Genomic DNA, 18,767 nt, shown 5'->3' on the forward strand with positions numbered 1-18,767 from the left:
GGTCGCAGGCTTCGAGGCCGGCCGCTGGCTTTGAGGCCCAGCACCTCGTCGCCCACCCTCTAGCGTCAGCCTGGATCGGCGCGTGCGCCCAACTCGGCTCCGCCCAGCACGGAGCGAGGGGCGACGCCAGGAGGTGACACCGCGGAGGTGCAGGAGGCGTACTCGGCTAGGCCCGGCAGTCCGGGGGAAACCGGGGCTCTGAGCCGCAGGGGCGGGGGCAATGGCGGAGGAGCAGAAGCACTGTAGCCTGGAATCACGTCCCTGCTACGACGCAGCGGCGACTGCACAGCCTACGGCGTCTGCATCGAAGACCGCCGAGGTCGCCCGAGGGGCACCGGAGCTCGAAGACTACAATAGCAAGTGCGTGTTCTGCCGGATTGCGGGGCGGCAGGAGCCGGGCACCGAACTCCTGTATTGTGAGGTGGGCAGCGACGAGCGGCCGGCGTGGGTGGGACGGATCGCCCCCGGTTGCTCGGGAGCTAGGTCTCGGGTGGGGAAGGGGCGGAGGAACCTGAGTGCAGGGCGCTGGGGGAGTTGGGTGTCCGAGTCCCTTCTCTTCGCGCGGGGAGTTTCTCCAGCCGTCTCGGCTGTCCTGAGCGAAGACAGGTAGGGGGGAAGCCGAGCACTTGGGCCTGTCCCTGCAGGTATTGAGGTGTTTGCTTTTAGCTTCTGCACGCTCCGCTGCTGATATGCGGCGAAAACTGGTAGGAAATTGATAATAGTAATTGCGACGTTTTGTTGTTGTGATTAGATTGACTGAAAATAGGCTCGGGGGTGGGGGAGTAGGTCTGAGGTCAAACTGTTACTCAAAAGCTTCTGATTGTCATTCTGATTTTCGGCTTCTAGAAGTGTTATCCGTGGGCGTGTGTGCGCATTTTAAGAGCACTAGCCTTAAAACAGATACCTGGTACACACTTTTTCTGTCGGTTCTACTTACCTTTAAAGAAACAATCTTTCACAATCCCAAATACTAGAACCCAAAGATTGTTGTAGTTATTCATTTATTCCTTAAAATTAGATTGAAGTTCTTCTAGCTCATGGATTTGGAGGGTCAGTGATAAGATAAAGGACAGTCCCTGTTCAGATTTTACAATCTGAAGGGGGCGTGAGTGCCGACGGCGGAGGCGCCGACTGCAGCACCACGTGCTGCTGGGGGGGGGGGGCGGGGGGGGGCGGGGCGGGCGGGGCGGGGCGGGGGGGGGGGAGGGTCGGGAAGCTCTTTCCGGAGGAAGTGCGGCGGAAAGAAATTAGTGTGATATAGACAGGTGATGGCCTGAAATAAGGGCGTGGCAGTGCGTGAAGAAAGTGGCTCGGTTTAAGGATATTTAGGAGGTGAAGCGGGCAGGGGTTGTTGATGGAAGCAGGTGAGCGGTTCTTAACTGAAAACAGTGGCTCACCAGCGGAGTTTTGTCAATGCCTGGAGAGGCTTTTCGTTGTATCTATTGTGCAGTCAAGGAGGACTGCTGGCACCTAATGGGTAGAGGCCAAGGTCGCTAATATTATACAATGCCTAGAACAGCCCCCTGCGGCAACGAATTATCTAGCCCCCGATGTCAATAGTGCCTGGGCTGAGAAACCCTGATTTGGACGTGGGAGAACGAGGAAGAGAAAGCGGGAGGTCCAGGATGATTTCCAGATTTCCGGCTAGGGTAAACTGGTAGCACTGGTACCATCTCTTTCAGATTGGAATATAGGAGGAGAGCAGATGGCCAGGAAAGGGAGGGGGGTCAAAGCAATGAGTTTGTTTTTGAAATTGTGGAGTTTGGGGTGAGTGTGAAGCATCTAAGTGGAGATGTCCAGTGAGTAGTGGTTAGGTGGTCTAGCACTCTGTAGAGATCGGGGTTCCTAGCCCAGATTACAGGAACTGGCGGTTTGTATACGGGAGAGGCAGAGGAAAAGGACCTGAAAAGGGGATGGAGAAGGAACAGTCAAAGAAAGAGAAGGAAAACTAGGAAAGCTGAGAAAGGGGGGCAGTATGTCAAGCAGAAAGGAATGGGAAGCAGTATCAGCCTTCCCGAATCGTCAAGTCTGGGGTAGGTGGCCCTCCTTGTTGCTTGTGGAGGGGCCAGGTTAGATGAGAACTGGTCCTGTCCCCAACATGATGGTCACTCACCTCTGTGCAGTGGTGACACAGAAGGCAGGTTGTAGCTGATTGAGAAGAACCTGGAGATGAAAAATTGAAGACAGCAAATATGGACAATTAAAAAAAATACAACTTTTGAAGGAAGTTTGGCAGTCTTGGGGAGGAGGGAAAGGGAGCGATAGCTATAGGGGAATTGGGGGTTGAGAGAAAGCTTTGTAAGGCAGTGAAGACTTTGGCATGTGTCAGTACTAATGGGAAGGTGACAGTGGAGAGAGGTGTACAATGGCCCAGGGGGTTAGAGCCTCATCCCTGGGAGAGAGGAAACTCCATTCATGCGTGGCTCAGTATTTGAATGAATTCCTTCTATGCACCAGGTACTGTTGGAGGCAGTGGGATACAGCAGTAGACAAAATGTGCAGAAATCCCTGTCCTCATGGCCACAGGCAATCAACAATAAGCAAAATATTAAGTAAAATCCATAGTTTATTAGGTGGTTAAAAATAAAAGAGAAAGGGGATGCAATTTCTAAATTTTCATCAGGAAAAGCTGCCCCAGGAAGGTAGCATTTGAGTGACAGCTTGAAGGAGGGGTGGAGCAAATTACCTGGTTATTTAGAAGTAAAAAGTCTGAAGAATCTTGTCCAGAGGCCAGAAAAGAGGATCAGGGAGACAGAAGGATGTTGTATAGTGATGAGGGCCTGCTGAGGTTGCGGACAGTTAGTTTACCGTCTGCTCAGCTATGTGATTTTTGTATCCCTCCAGCAACCTAAGTCTAGTTGCACATAAGGCGGGCAGTTGTGTTGACCTAGGGTTGGGGTCTGGCCATACGGGCAGTGGGGCAAAGGTAAGAATTTTTGGATAAGAGATTGGCTGAAGTGATAGACCATGAAATCTATATTGAGTGGGGGAAAGAAGTGGAGACGGAGCAGCTGACAGGGAGAAAGGATAAGTAACATCCGTTGTTTCCCTGCAAAACAGGCTGCTTGCTGAACTGACCCATGGAGTTAGAAGGGACCCAGTTCTGCCTCTTCATTCAGTTTGTATTATACTAAATATAAAATTAGGTTAGTGAGTAATTGAGTGAGATTTTTAACTTTGCAGAGTTCAATATTTCTTCGATTCCTAGAAACTGCTTTTAAATTTTGTATACTCTGGTGCCAATGTTGAAGAAGAGTAGAAGAAAATCGATACTAGTAGTTGTGGAAAGCTTTGTCCGAAAATAGTCCCGGAGGGGGGTGGGATTGTTTGGCATCTGTTACAGCTTTCCTCCTGGCCACTTCATCTTTCTGTTTAAGCAACTGTCACTCACTTATTCAAGTTTTACAGGCTTAATATGTGCTATTGACTTGAGTTCAGAGATGAATATGACATGCCCCACACTTGAGAAGCTTCCCTATGATTTGAATTGAAAGCAGGAAATAAAAAATTCTCTTTTAGTGGATATCATTAGGGATAGTCAAAATTTTGTATTTCAAAGTCGCTTGGAATCATCTTTTCTTTGTGTGGTTATTTAACCAACATGATATACAGTCAGGTTCACTGATTTCTTTTTGTTTTCCATTTTTATGGACTCAATTGTTTTTCTTTTTAAGTCCAGAAATGTATTTAAATGTGACTCTTTTAAAGTCAAAATTGTGAAGCAGAGTACATTCAGAAAAACCTAGTATCCATTCTCTTGTCATCTCTGTCCTGTTTCTCTTCCCCCATAAGAAACTAAAAAAAATATTTTTGGTTTATTCTTCCATTGTAAGTAAGTATGTATGTGTGTGTTTCTATTTGTATTCTTCCCTCTTACACAAAAGATAGCCTAACCACTTCCCTGCTCCTTGCTTTTTTTTAAACTTAGAAGTATACTCCAGAACTGATTTCATAAGTATATGATTTCGTGTTACTCCATTGTGTGGATTTACCATAATTTAGTCAGCTTCCTAGTTGAATTATGGGCATGTGGGTTATTTTCTGTCTTTTACTATCATAAATTGTTCTGTAGCCTTGTATGTACATCATTGCTTATTTTTGGCCAGTGTATGTTTGGAATAGGAGAATAGTCTTTCTTAAAATGAAAAGTCTGAGTAATGGCTGGGTCGGTAGTAGAAATGGGAGAGAGGGTGACTTCAGCGAACCAGTTTCAATGTTTTAGAAAGCTTAATGGAACTCTAATTCAATCATTAATCACATAGGCTAAGACATCAAGGGGTTTTTTTGCTTTTGACAGGAATTTTATCTTTCTTGTCATGACAGTTATATTGATTTTTTTGTTGTTACTTAGAATTGGGAAAATTCTTGACATTTAGTAAACAAAACCTTTCCAAATAGGGGCTTGGGGAACAAAGACGGAGAACTTTGTTTCATTCAAAGATGGAGAATTTGGTTCATTCTTGAGCCTGAGTCATGGAGTATGAGACAACACGTTTTTAGGAACTTTAATTTTTTCTCCTGTTTTATTTTAGACTTTATTTGCTGCTTGTTATTACTTCTTTTTTAAAAAATCCTCACGTGAGGATATGTTTATTGATTTTAGAGAGAGAGAGAGAGAGAGAAATGTAGATGTGAGAGAGAAACATCTATGGACTGGTTGCCTCCCTTACATGCCCCAACCAGGGACTGAACCCCGAGCTTTTTGGTGTGGAGTATGGGACAAGGCTCCAGCCAACCGAGACACCTGGCCAGGGCACAGACTGTGTTTTCTTGTTTTGTGAATCTAAAGCAGTGTTACTCCTGCCTTGAGGAAGGATTCAGCTAGGTTATCTCAAACTAATTCTAATCAGGCTGTATTCTGTACTAGAAAGGATTACCTCTGGATTTAAAACAGTTAATGCCATAATTGAAGGGAAATAAAGACATATAGATTTATTGTGTTATGAATCAATCTGGAAAGTATAATAGTGGCAATTTTTGTTGTGCTGTATTTGACCCCAACACTAACTGTTTCTCAGCTGGAAGCACTAAAAACACAGTGAAAAAATGTTAAAGAATCAAATACATTGTGGTCCTTGGTCTCATTGTTTTCTAAAACATTTCATGGGTATCAATATTTAAAGTTACTATTAGAAAAGCCATAATAATAAAAATGTATTGAAATTGATATAATTGTCTTAGGTGTTGTTTTAGGATTCCCCAAGTCATCCAGCCTTCTAGGGTTTCTCTTTATATATGTATATATCCAGAAATGTATACACATACATATATATATGTATGTGTATATGTACACACACAACTGGTCTGAGCCTCCGTCCGTAAATCCCGGAAACGCAGCCCTCCCTTCGGCGGGTGGACTGGAGGGCTTTCTCACGGGCCGGGCGGGGGCATACTGCGTACACTGTCTGTAGTCACTTCTCAGGATTTTCTGTCTCAGCCTCAAAATTTTGTCTTACATTAACCAGGGGAGTAACACAGGTTCTTTCCCTTTCATTTTTTTGATACTTTAGCACAAAGGAACAGTTGCTGTAGGTTTCTCCTGACAGGTTGGGCGTAATGGAGGGTTCCCATATTCAAACAAGGCATCACGTCCCTGTTCTGTAGGCAGGACCCTCCATTCATTTCGTGTCTGAATACTCTCCCCCTTGCTCATGTCCCATTCAGTGGACCCATCACTGTTTACCACAAGATCTTAAAGATACAGGATTTCCCCCTCCCCACTACCATCTTATAGGTGAGTTACACTTAGTAGCTGGAAAAGTAATCAAGAGTTTTGTACTGTTGTGCCTCCACACTTTGGCAGCTTCTGTGCTGAAGGTGAGTGTGAACAGCGACAAAGTCAGTATTTAAACAGTATTTTAATAAAGTACTGTCGTAGGCATTTCAGAGAAGTCTTAGGAAAGAGTTACATAATACCTTGTTTTTGCTGCTTTCCATTTCAATTATGGCTCTACTGAGAGCTAAAGTAGACAGAAGTTCTCTTTCTCCCTGGAGGTCAGCTTGTCCGTCACCTGAAGCTTAGGTGAGCAGTGTGGACAATGCTAAGGAAGATAATGACGCCCTATATACGGTGGCCTTTCCGTGTTCTCACTGGAACCAAGATTACTGGCGTGGATATGAGACTGTCGTTCAAATTGAGTTTTGGATCCTTGAATGGAGAACTAATGCATTGTGGGAATTCTCCTGAGGAACCTATGCTTATTGATATGATTTTTATTTAATTTTGACTAGTTTTTTAGTATAAGATATTGAATAAGGTTATTAAGGAACATAGATTTTTCTCTTGGAGAGCTTCATACTAAAATGTTAATAGATTGAAAAACTCCCTTTTTGTTTCCTTTGCTTTTTCCTTACATTACTTTGTATGGAGTGTGTAAACCAGGAACTGATGTAATGTATTGGACACATAACTTAGTACCATACACTGATGTGTATGTGGGCATTTCAAAGGCTTTTTAATGCTGTAAAGTGGCAAGTAAACATGAAGAAGAAGATCTTGTATATAGTTGCTGTAAAAATGCTTAAAATGTAACTCCTGGCTATGTAGATACCAGATAGTGTTCTTGTTATAATTGAGGAACATGCTCTTTTGGAAAGAAACTAAATGTAAAAAAAGTATTCATCAATTTTGCTATGACTCTGTAGTCAAACCTTTAAGAATACATATTAAGAATGAAAAAACCCTAGGGTAGAGATGGAGAAATAGACAGTGAAATAAAGATAACTCTGCGATTGTTGTCAGTGAAGTTTTAATGAACTTCATTCATAATTGTTTCCCTGAAATTGACTTTATACAAGTCTTTTATTTCTGGAACACACAAGCATCTCCTGAAGGATGCTAAAGCTTGTCTTTACAACTTAATGCATAATCACAAATTTGCCCAGTGGGGCTTAGTTGTAACATAAGTACCATTTTCCTATCAGGCTGAGATTTCTGATGTTTACAACAGGCCTGAACAGCATTGAGTAATTCTTTTTAACAAGCTCACTAACAAACGATATGTTTTTTTCTTTTAGAATGAAGACCTAGTTTGCTTTAAAGATATCAAACCAGCAGCACCTCATCATTACCTTGTGGTGCCAAAAAAACATATTGGAAACTGCAGAGATCTAAAGAAGGAGCAAATAGAACTTGGTAAGATGACGGCAGTGTTCTTCATGGTTCTGTCATCTTAGTTGACATTGGTGATAGCAGTGACAATTAAAAAGCCTAGCCGGTACTATGAAAAGGAACATTATGACTCTTCGAAACTTTCATTATGAAAAATTTCAAATGTATGCAGAAGTAAAGAAAATAGTATAATCGTCATGTATTCATCACTCAGCTTTAATATTTATTAACTCATGGCCAACCTTTTTTCATCTGTTAATCTTCTCCCACAGTGTATTTGAAACAAATCTCACGTATCATGTTGTTTTTACGTGCTGTTGAGTCAGCTCCGACTCCTGGTGACCCGTGAATGAGTGATGGCCACATGTTCCGTCCTCAGCAGCTGTGCTCAGCCGCGTGTACGCTCACACATACAGCTTCTTTCATGGAGTCGGGCCAGCTCATAATTTGTCTTCTCTTTTCCTGCTGCCTTCTTTTCCCCTCTGCATCATTGTCTTTCCCAGAGAACTCTGCCTTCTCATAGTTTATTTAATTTTTAACATCTCTAAAAGATAGTCTTCTTGTGTTTTTGAAATGATGGCTTTTGTTGACTTTGGAAGTGAAACGTGCAGTGAAAAATTATGTACAAGTAAGTTATGATATAACATACAAGCTCATATTGCCTGAGAGTGAGACTGTGTTGGTACCTGCCTTGTAGTTTCCTGTGTAGATGAAATTTTAGTTTAATTATGAGATTTTAGTGATGAACTTATAGCCTCTGGAAAGAGATTCTGAATTTTGTGTCTTACAGGATTATCCTGTGTTTTTCTGTTCATGATTTCTGTGACTTGTCAGTTACCATTTATAAAGATATGTTTAAGTTCATGTCTAATCTGCTTTGATAGCCTTTGTCACCAGGGTTTGGGATCAGTTAGGTACTGGGCAAGATATGTAGATTAGGTCGATGTTTTGAAGGTAAATGAGAAACATCTTTTTTATAGAAAATCTTGATACATAGTTCACCAGTATTTAGACCACTGAATCACCAGTTTTTAAACTGTTGTTTGTCTAGAGAATGCAAGTGCCTTAGTCATCTGAAGCTCTGTCAGTACATTTCACACTCATTCCGACGGACAGAGGCCAGTGCACATGCAGTGTTTAGTACCAGGCCGCAGCCCCCACCGTAGCTTGGTGTACTGACGTATTTTTGGATTTCTTTTTATACTGTTCTTCTTGAGGAGGGAGAAATTTTGTTTTTTCAGTATTTCTGTTTTTTCAAACTTTTTCTAACTGTTGCAAATCAAATGTTTCTAATTTTGAAGGAGCATGGCAGATATTTGGGATTTTATTATACTCATGCTATTTCTTTCTGATTTTGGAATATTTGAATATTTCCATAATAGACATTTTTAAGTTCTTGCAATTAGTATTTTACACAGCCTATAAAGTTGGAAAAATAATACGCATGTGAAAGAGCTCAGTAACACTATCAAGCATTATGACTAGCATTGACATTTACAGGACTCCACCTAACTATAGAATACACATTTTGTTAAAAGCACATGTTCACCAAGATAGTCTTTGTTGTGGGCAATAAAATATGTCTAAATACATTTGAGATTATTAAAATCTTATAAAATATCTTCTTTAATGACAATGGAATAGAAAAATAATAAAATCTATAACAACAGTATTTTAAATTTAACACATTTGAATAACTTTTAAATAAAAAAGTCAAAAAAGTAAAAATTTTGGATTGATTGGTAACAAAAATATACAATGTAACAAAATTCATGGAATGCAGCTAAAGCAGTGCCTAGCGGGAAATTTATAGCTTTAAAATGCTTATATTAGAAAATGAGGTTTAGAACAAATGACCTAAGTTTTCACTTTAGGATGCTAAAGTGAAATCAGACCTAAGCAAGTATAAAGAAAGAGATAACGAAGAGTAGATCTCAATGAAAAAGAAAAGAGCCCTAGCTGGTGTAGCTCAGTGGATTGAGTGCAGGCCTGTGAACTACAGGGTTATTGGTTCGATTCCCAGTCAGGACACATGCCTGGGTTGCAGGCCAGGTCCCAAGTAGAGAGGGGGCATGTGAGAGGCAACCACACATTGTTGTTTCTCTCCCTCTCTTTCTCTCTCCAAAAATAAATAAATAAAATATTTTTTAAAAAATAAAGAAAGAGAAAAGAGACATAGGTTTTGCCTCTTGTATTTTGGATCTGATTTAAAATGAGTACATAATTATGATTGTTGTTTTTCCCAATAAATTGATTCTTTTTTATCATTATAAAATGTCCAAGTTTATCTCTGGAAATACTTCTTGAGCCTCTTTTGTATGGTGTTTAGCTACTTCAACATTCTTATTACTTATTGTTTGCACTGATTAGCTTTTCCTATCCTTTCAATGAAACTGAATTTTATATTTAAAGTCTTAACGATAGCAGCATAGTTAGGCCTTTACTTTTCTTCTTTTTAGTGTAGTATGAAAATACCTGTCTTATCAGAGTGTTAGTTCATAAGCATTTAATGTAACTTCTGCTGTAGTTGGATTTAGATCTGCTGTCTTGCCATTTCTTTTCTCTTTGTCCATTTGTTTTTTGTTGTCCTGCTTCTTTCCTGCCTTCTTGTAGTTGATCAAATTTTTTTTTTAACATTTCACTTTATCTCTTCCCTTTTTTTAGGTATTCCTTTTCACATTTTTTTTAAGTGGTTGCACTATGGAGATTAAAATACACATATTGTAATTATCACAGCCTGTCTAACATTGTATCACTTCATGTAAAATGTGAGAAACTTGGCAACATTTTATTATTGTTGTCATACCTATTTCATCCACATACTTTCTAACCCCATAATACTGTTAAAATTATTGTTTTAAACAGTCATATATGTTTCTAAGGGACTAAAAGATAGAATAGCCTTTTATATTTACCCAAATTTTGGTGATATCTGGCATATCTTAGAGGAAAACCATGTACACTCTGGCTAGAAGTAATGTGAGCTTATTTTTGACCTGGAAGTCTGGCAGCCTCCTGCATCCAGCCTGACTTAGAGAACTAAGCATCAGCAACAAAATTATAAGCCTTATTATAACAACTATCCTCTGTAAATATCTCATTTACCCCCTTTTAAACAGTTAATTATGCCCTTCAGAAACAGGAGGTGTAAAATTTGTTGTTATTGTGATTTGAAGATGCAGGGTTACCAAAACTTTCCTAGTGGGGAGGCGTATTCCCATCTGAAGGCTATTAAGCACTGAGACAGTAAAGGTGCTAAGGCAGATAGAGTTTGGAAGCCAAACCAATGCCACAAATATTTAGCTAGTCAAGGCTAAACTGACCTGAAGGGGTGTCATAATCCCTAATTTGGACTCAAAGACAAATTCATTGTTTTCTTGTCTTCTTAACTGAGACAATTTTTAATTGCTTGGTCTCCTATGACTAGAATTAGACCTCAGTAGGGTCAGATGTCCCAAAGAGTCCTTTGATGATGCCCCTCCACAACTGTTCGGAGTCAGCCCACGTGTGACATTTTGTGATAGGCGGAACCGTCATTTCAGTTGTTGATAAGCAAACTTCGTGGTAACTTAAAGTGTTGATTGTGTCTTTAAATGTTTATCCACTGGAGACAATTTTGACTATGATCCTAAAAATTAAGATTAATAATGCTTTTGTGAATTTAATGTCTCCTATGGTATAATATACTTTCTTTCCTGTTTTATAGTTGAGAGCATGGTTACTGCTGGAAAAACCATTCTTGAAAAGAATAATTTCACTGACTTCGAAAACGTGAGGTATGTATATTTCCATGTAGAAACCAATATTCACAGTTGGTTTTTCTGAAGTATTATTTCCTCTTGGAAACAGAAGGCAGAGGTGGCAGAGTTCACAATTTAAATGCGGTGTTCCTGAAAGTGAGCGCACAGTTCATTGGCATTGTAAATCTAATTAAAACCCTTCTTCCTCTCATGTTTGCACATCTGATAATTGCCACTTATGGTTGGGACAGACAAGTTTATTCAAGCAGTGGGTGGGGCAGATAGTTACAAGTCCACTTTTCTTTGTTCATTATGTGCATTTCTATAAAATTGTGTATAAATTGATTTCCTTAGAAAATATTTTATGTGATTTAAAAATACATTATTATACGTTTAGCATGAAATTAACTTGAATATGTTGCCTGCTGAATTGAACTCTGGCATTTGTCAAAGTTTGAGCAAAACCACAAAATGCTCAATTTGGCAACTGTTTTTTTTTTTTCTTTTTAAAACATTTCTGACTTTTTCTTGTGTGACCAAAGCAGTACCCAGGCAGGAGTAGTGGACATCACTCCTGGCACCTCTGAACTGGAATTCCGAGAGACCTGAATTCTAATGCCGACCGTGACACTTGCTGGGTACTGTGCTTGTACCGCCTATGTTACTTTTTAGACAAGTCTTTTAACCTCTTCTAGGTGATACCCGCTCGGCCCACTTGTAGGCTCAGATGAAACAATGTGCAAAAATCCTCTGAAAACTGTTAAATACTACCCAAGAGTGATAATGACATGCAACAGATGGCATTTGATATCCTTTGGCCAACAGCAGCACATTCCCTCACCAGTTGTGGGAGTGCTTGCTTGTTACAAAAATGGACAATGAGTCTTAATCCTAAGTCTACCACTCCCTAACTTCAAGACTTTAGGAAGGCTCTTAAACTTTTTGAATCATGGCCTCCCCATCTTTAAAATGAAAGGGTTGGGCGAGCCCTCCAGTTTCTTCTAGCTTTCAGATTGATTCCACATTATATGCCTCCTGTTTCACAAAGGGAAAACCTAGTCTTCTTTTCTAGGGCGTGCTGACAGCTTTTCAATATGTGTTGCATATCTGACTTCCATTGTCAGTCCTATTCTGATACAGCATAGGACTTCTGTGACTTTTCCGCTTAGAACAAGTGGGCTCGCAAAACTGTAGATTGATTTTTGAGAGGTTAAATCATACTAAAAATTTATTTTACTACTCAAAGGAATTCTCTTATGTTTTATAAAGCAAATGAGTATTAATAATTATGATCTAACCTTTAATTATTAAACAAGACACTCAAGTGATAATAAAGTTTTTTAATGATGATATAACTAATTTTACTACTGAATTACAGGTAGTAAGGAAATGATTTACTGCTTTTATTAAAGGAAAGAGCACGCCATCTGCTGGCTATGTCCTGGAATAATGGAACCATGCTTGAATGTCCTGTAAATTTTTTTTTTTTTAAAGATTCATTGCAGAGGCATATTTTAGGAGAATTAAAGCTTAATATGATAAATATTGAAAGTGATAGGACGGAATGCCAACTCAGAGTTCATGAAGGTTTTACTGTGGCATGATATGCTGTTAAGGCCTTCCTTGACGAAGAGTTTATATTACTGTGCGCTTAAATGTGAAAAGAAGGGGAACTGTGTGAACACTCCGAAGTAGATAGAGAAAGACAGGAAAAGAAATGTTTGAATGCAAATAGGCTACCTTAGGTAACCTGTTTTAAATCTCTGTAATGTTTATGTGTTTCATCATGAAAAAATAGCTTTCCAGTGTTGTAGCAATGATGTGTCAGTCACCTGTCACCTTCCTGTTCTAGAATGGGTTTCCACGTGCCACCATTCTGTTCCATTTCCCACTTGCACCTTCACGTCCTCGCACCAGTCAATCAATTTGGCTTCTTTTCAAAGTGGGTTTATAGAGCGAATTCCTACTGGTTTATCACAGTAAGTGTTACTGGTATACTAGCAGCATGCAAAATATTTGAAATATTTGTCCTTTTTTTGTAGTTTTTCTTTTCTTGGCAACACTTTTCATAGCTTGATCATCTGCTTTAACATACTACTGCTTGTGCATATCCAAAATGATACTTTTAATTTGGGGGATTTTCCAGATCATCAGATCTGTAGGAAGAGAAGCTATGGCTAAGTCTCTCCATTGCAAGCAGAGGGTATAATAGAGAATACCCATGGCATTGGTAGTGCAGAATCCAGAATTGAATCTAGACTCAAGTTCTGGCTTCATTAGTTACTTGAGGGGCCATGTGCAAGTAACTTAAATTTTTTAAGGTCCAAATTCTTAACCTGTTACCTGTATAAAAGTAATAGTACCTACTTCTAGAGTTGGTAAGAGAATTGATGAAATAATTTACTTGTAAAGCATTTAAAACTGTACCTTGCAAATAGTAAGTACTCAATGTTACCTGCAGCCTCTATCCTCATCATTGTTATTGTAGAAAATGAATTTTTGTAATTTTTGGTAGTCAGTTTAAACTCCTTAAAAAAGGTCTGCAGAAGTAGCATCATCTACCAGATCTGAGGTTGAAGCTTTGTGCCTAATAAATTACAAAATTCTGTAATTATAAAACTCAGCTGAATAGAACTCAGCTGGTTGTAGGCCTGGGGCCTGACAGTCAAGCCTCAGTTCCTAAATGACTCTGTCTTCCCAGTGCCACGTGACTAGTAATTTATCGGACTCTTATTTTCTGTGTCCATGATGATAAGGTGGCCTGTAGTGCTATGTCCGAATAATTATCAAATTGCAAATTAAATAATATCATTAGTTAATCCATATTATTTTATTATAGTCATAGTATAATATATAAGAAAATCAAAGGCATCTAATTTCTAGAAACAATATTTTAAACTTACTCCTCTCTTCACCTTGTGTAGATGATTTTATTTAATTAAAACTATATTTAAGAAATTTTTGTGTGTGAATGTGTGTGTATTTGAAATAAAATAGTGGAAAATTCTGTAGGACGGTTGGTTTGGTCTCTAAAATATCAGTGGGGTAAAAAGGATTTTTCCCTTATTTGTATTTCTAATTTTCTACATGACCCATGCTTTTATAATAAAAGTTAATTAAAAATACAGATTTATGAAACACTTAGGGGATGTAAAGTACAGTGTAGGGAATATCCTCAATAATATTGTAATAACTATATATGGTGTCAGAAGGATATTAGACATATTGAGGTGAACAGTTCCTAAGGTATATAAATGTCTAATCATTGTGTTGAACACTTAAAACTAATATATGTCAACTGTATTTGAAAAATGAATTTAAAAAAATGGAAGGGAATTCTGACCCATGCTATAACATAGATGAACCTTGAGGACGTTAAACCAAATAGTGTATGATTCCTTGTACTATGAGGTACCTCAAGTAGTCCTACTCATAGAGGCAGAAAGTAGAATGGTGGCTGCCAGGAGCTAGGCCCCAGGAGGGGAGGGGAGGGGTAACGGATGGGGAGTTATTGTTTAATGGATACAGAGTGTTGTTTTGCAAGTTGAAACGGGTTTTGGGGATGGATGGCAGTGATGGTTGCAGAGCATTGCGAATATACATAATACCATTGACCTGTGTATTTAAAAAATGATTTAGATATTAAATTTTATGTGTATTTTTTACCACAGTAAAAATTTTAAGAACAAAACAAAACAAATTCATTTTTGTAATGTTTTAAACTATTCTTACCTAACTTTTTAGTTAGTAAAAATGAACAAAGTTATAAGATAATGGTTCATCCTAGGAATCTGAACTTTTTTTAAATATGTCAGTATACAACATATTATGAGAGTTTGAAAAAAATCAAGATAGAGATATTAAAGTTTATTCCAAAATCTCTTATATAATATTCTAGATCTATAAGATGATTGAGAAAAGTATCTGAAATGGTACAACTAGAAGACTTTACTTTTAAGTTTTTAAAATAGACTTTATTTGTCAGAGCAGTTTTAGGTTCACAGCAAAATTGAGTGGAAAGTACAGAGCTCCCACACACCCCTACTTCCACCCACTCACAGTCTACTGGCATCCCATACCATGGTGATCCATTTGGTATAATCCGTGAAACTACGTTGACAAATCACTATAACCCAAAGGCTATAGTTTACATTAGGGTTCATTCCTGGTGGTGTACATTCTGTAGGTTTGGACAATGTATAATGACATGTGTCCACCACTACAGTATACAGAATAGTTTCACTGCCCTAAAAATCCTCCGTGCTCTGCCTGTGCATCTGTCCCTCCCCCTTAACTGCTAGCCGCCACTGATCTTTGTAACGTACGCACAGTTTTGCCTCATCCAGAATGTCACATGGTTGTAGTTGTACAGTTATGTACTCTTTTTCATATTGGCTTTTTTTCATTTAGTAATATGCATTTAGGTTCCTCCTTGTCTAGTTTGCATTTAATAACTTTAGTATTATATTTATTTTTCTTATTGAAACTTTTTAATGACTATGCAATGTGGATGTGGATAAAATATGCCTATTTATATACACTGTAGATACCTTTATTTTATAAAACTATTATATTTAGTTGTTTTGTAAGATACCTTTAGGACCAGAGTTTGTACTATCCAACTTGTCTGCTGTGGTTTATTATAATAGGGATGCCAGTAGAATTATTTCACACTGGCTGTGATACCTGAAATAAAAAATATGTTGTATTTTTAAAATTACAGGCTGATTATTTGATTGAAAAACTAAGAACATGAAAATGACAACAGTGGAAGATTTTCTTACTCTTGGCTCAACATAAACTAATATTTTGGTTCCTTTTAATTCAAATGCAATGGTAAGGTTTGTTGGGTTTTATAGGAGACTATTACTGGGTAGCATTAAATCTTTTTTGAACATCTGTTTCCTGAGATCCGTGATATAGTTATATGAATACTTTGTCATTGACTTCTTTAATGGTTACTTGTCCAAGACTTAAGATACTAAAGATAAAATCCCATTAAAACAAATTCTGTTAATCAGGAAGGACTCTGTATTAAAATTTTTTCAAATATTTTCATTTCTCACTATAGTCAGTTATGATATATTATGAAGAATAAACCAGTATAGAAAGTACTTCGTTAGAATCTTTATTACTATGAAAGAGAAACAGAAATGAACAATCTCTTGACAGTTCCATATTTTTGCACATAAAATTTCAAAATAAAGAGTACTGTATTACACAGTGATCTCTGATTTTGATGGAAAGAATTTGTATGTATGTCACTTTTTACTCAGATTTCAGTTTTCACTTCTTGAAGCCTAGCATCTGTGTAATTAATTAGTCCTGAAAGCTATATAATATATGTAATAACTTCTAACAGTCACTTTGCAATACCAATCAATTTGGCTAAGGGAATTCACTACAATTGAATTTTACCTTTTAGAACATGTGGGTAAGAAACATAAAATGGTTATATTAATTTATTAAAATTGGCAGAAATTGTTGCTTTATGGCTTGTTTACTGTACCAAAGGAAAATTAGAATTAAAAAATGATCAGAGTTAGCTTTTATCATGGAAACAGCCTTGTTTGAAAGTAGAGATAGAAAGCCTTGGATGAGAAAATTTATTTTAATAACAGTGTTAATTTTATTGGTATATCATTTTATGGGGCCTGTTTCTTCAGGAATTGCCTTGTGTTGCTAATCTAGACTAATAATGTCACTAGAGGACAAAGAGTAGGCTCTGAAGGCTAGTCCTGCATCGCGCCGGTGTCTAATAAGCACTCTGAGCATGAGGATTGAGTGTTGATGTTCGAAATTGGCGAAGATGACTAGTTTTCTTATTTTCTACATGATATTGAACATCGTTTTAAGTGATGAAATACTAATTGTAATGTTTAGTTACAACATCTGGAATCACTGATGTTTGGTTCATTCTTTCATTTATTCATTCAGCAAGTATTTGCTGAGCATTTAACGTGTACCAGGCATCGCCAGGGTCAGGAAATAAGACGTGAGAAAGGACTGCCCTCAGTTGCTCACACAAGGGTCAGACAAAACCGACGGTTACAGTCGAGTGTGTTAAGTGCTAGAATGTCTGCAGAGGAGGCTGTGGAGAGGGAAACGCTTTTGTGAGCATGTAGGAGTAGAATTGAGTATTTAAGACTCAATGTTAGACAGGTAGGCAGTGGGACTTTAGATCGAGAGACCCAGATATACTTTCCTTATGTTCTCCTTCCAGTATTACTTACTTTACAATTGGTACGAATGCCCAAATTCCACTTTATTCACTAGAGGTGGAGAGAGGGATTTGGGAGTATTGGTATGGACTCTCAAAATAAGATTTACAAGGTAAATCTTGACTGCTTTGTTAAGTAGCTTGCTGAGCACCTACATAGATCAGCAACTACATGTTTTTATAAATCAGTTCAAATGTGACCAGATACAGAAAAGGAATATTCGACATGTACACCATGTTGTACTATGTGAACTTGCAATGATATAATCTATAATATGATAATAACATTCAGTACTTAAGGAATTTTCAATGCCTTATGAATCGTTTTTAAAAAGTGATTAGCCAGTTTTAATTTATATAAGTTTATATTCTCTCACAGTAAGTTTTCCTTCTTTGTTGGAAAACCCTTGGGACTTTTATATTTTTAGTGGCAGTTTTACCTATAAAGATTAATAATAAATTACTGCAACTTAAATTCACTTAGCCTTTTCAGTAGTTTATGAATTTGGTAGCTATAGCCATCTATAACATTAGCTCAACATAAAGCTAATTAAAAACCTATCTTAAACCCTGGCCAGGTGGCTCAGTTGATTGGAGCATTGTCCTGTGCACCAAAAGATTGCGGGTTCGATTCTCAGTCAGGTACCTACCTGGGTTGCAGGTTTGACCCCTAGTCAGGGTGGGTACAGGAGACAACCAATGGATGTTTCTCTCTCTCTCTCTCTCCCACCTTCCTCTCTCTCTAAAATCAATAGACATGTCCTCAGGTGAGGATTTAAAAAACAAACAAACCTGTCTTAAAAATGTTTAAAGTAGTATCAAAAGTGTTATTTTTGCATGCTGTCCTACTTTTTGTTTGTAATTGGAGAATTGTAAAATTATTAAAAATGAGCTATTTCAAACTGTACTTAGCTGAAAGAAAGCTAAATAAATGTGGCAAAAATACTGTGTCAGATTCTGCCTATCTGAACTTTTTGTTTGTTTTTAAAGACTTTATTTTTTTAGGGTAGTTTTAGGTTCATAGCAAAACCGAGAGGCAGGTACAGAGGTTTCCCACCTACACTCTGCCCCCACATGCGTAGCCTTTCCCGTTATCAACACTCCCCATTGGAGTGGTACGTTTGTTACAGTCGGCGAACTTACATTGATACGTCATAATTACCCAAAGTCCATAGTTTATTTTAAGGCTCACTGTTGGTTTGGGCAAATGTATAATGACATATATCTATCATTATAGTATCATACAAAGGCCTTTCACTGCTCTAAAAATCCTCTGTGCTCTGCCCATGCACCCCTTCCCCTCCAACCTCTGGCAACCACTGGTCTTTTTATTGTCTGCTTAGTTTTACCTTTTCCAGAATGTCATATAGTTGGAATCATGCAATGTGCAGCCTTTTAAGATGGGCTTCCTTTACTTAGTAATACACATTTAAGGTTCCTTCGTGTCTGATACGTCACCTCTTTTCAGTGCTGAATACTATTACATTGTCAGGATGTACCACAGTTTATACAACCATCTACTGAAGGCTATCTTGGTTACTTTCAAGTTTTGACAATTATGAATAAAACTGCTATAAACAGCTGGTCCTTGCTGGGTGGCTCAGTGGGTTAGAGCATTGGCCCGATAAGCGGAGGTTGCTGTCTTGATCCCTGGTCAGGGCATATACAAGAATCAACCAAAGAATGCACAAGTAAG

General features: G+C 38.3%; 1 protein-coding gene across 1 annotated transcript; it reads left to right on the plus strand.

The window, feature by feature from the left end:
• On the plus strand, positions 1-18,026 carry HINT3 (histidine triad nucleotide binding protein 3). Its single transcript, XM_024551860.4, has 5 exons — positions 1-421; positions 7,018-7,135; positions 10,818-10,887; positions 12,704-12,830; positions 15,575-18,026. Exons 1-5 carry the CDS (start codon positions 221-223, stop codon positions 15,605-15,607), a joined length of 549 nt encoding a protein of 182 aa, XP_024407628.2. The 5' UTR covers positions 1-220; the 3' UTR covers positions 15,608-18,026.
• Positions 18,027-18,767: the final 741 nt, after the last annotated feature.

This window comes from Desmodus rotundus, chromosome 11 (genome assembly GCF_022682495.2).
Source record: "Desmodus rotundus isolate HL8 chromosome 11, HLdesRot8A.1, whole genome shotgun sequence".
Taxonomy (NCBI): Eukaryota; Metazoa; Chordata; class Mammalia; order Chiroptera; family Phyllostomidae; genus Desmodus; species Desmodus rotundus.

Coding starts and splice junctions, on each gene's coding strand:
- HINT3 (XM_024551860.4), top strand. CDS start 221: ATGGCGGAGGAGCAGAAGCACTGTAGCCTGGAATCACGTCCCTGCTAC. Junction 7,136..10,817: donor GAAGGAGCAAATAGAACTTG/GTAAGATGACGG, acceptor CCTGTTTTATAG/TTGAGAGCATGGTTACTGCT. Junction 12,831..15,574: donor ATTCCTACTGGTTTATCACA/GTAAGTGTTACT, acceptor TTAAAATTACAG/GCTGATTATTTGATTGAAAA.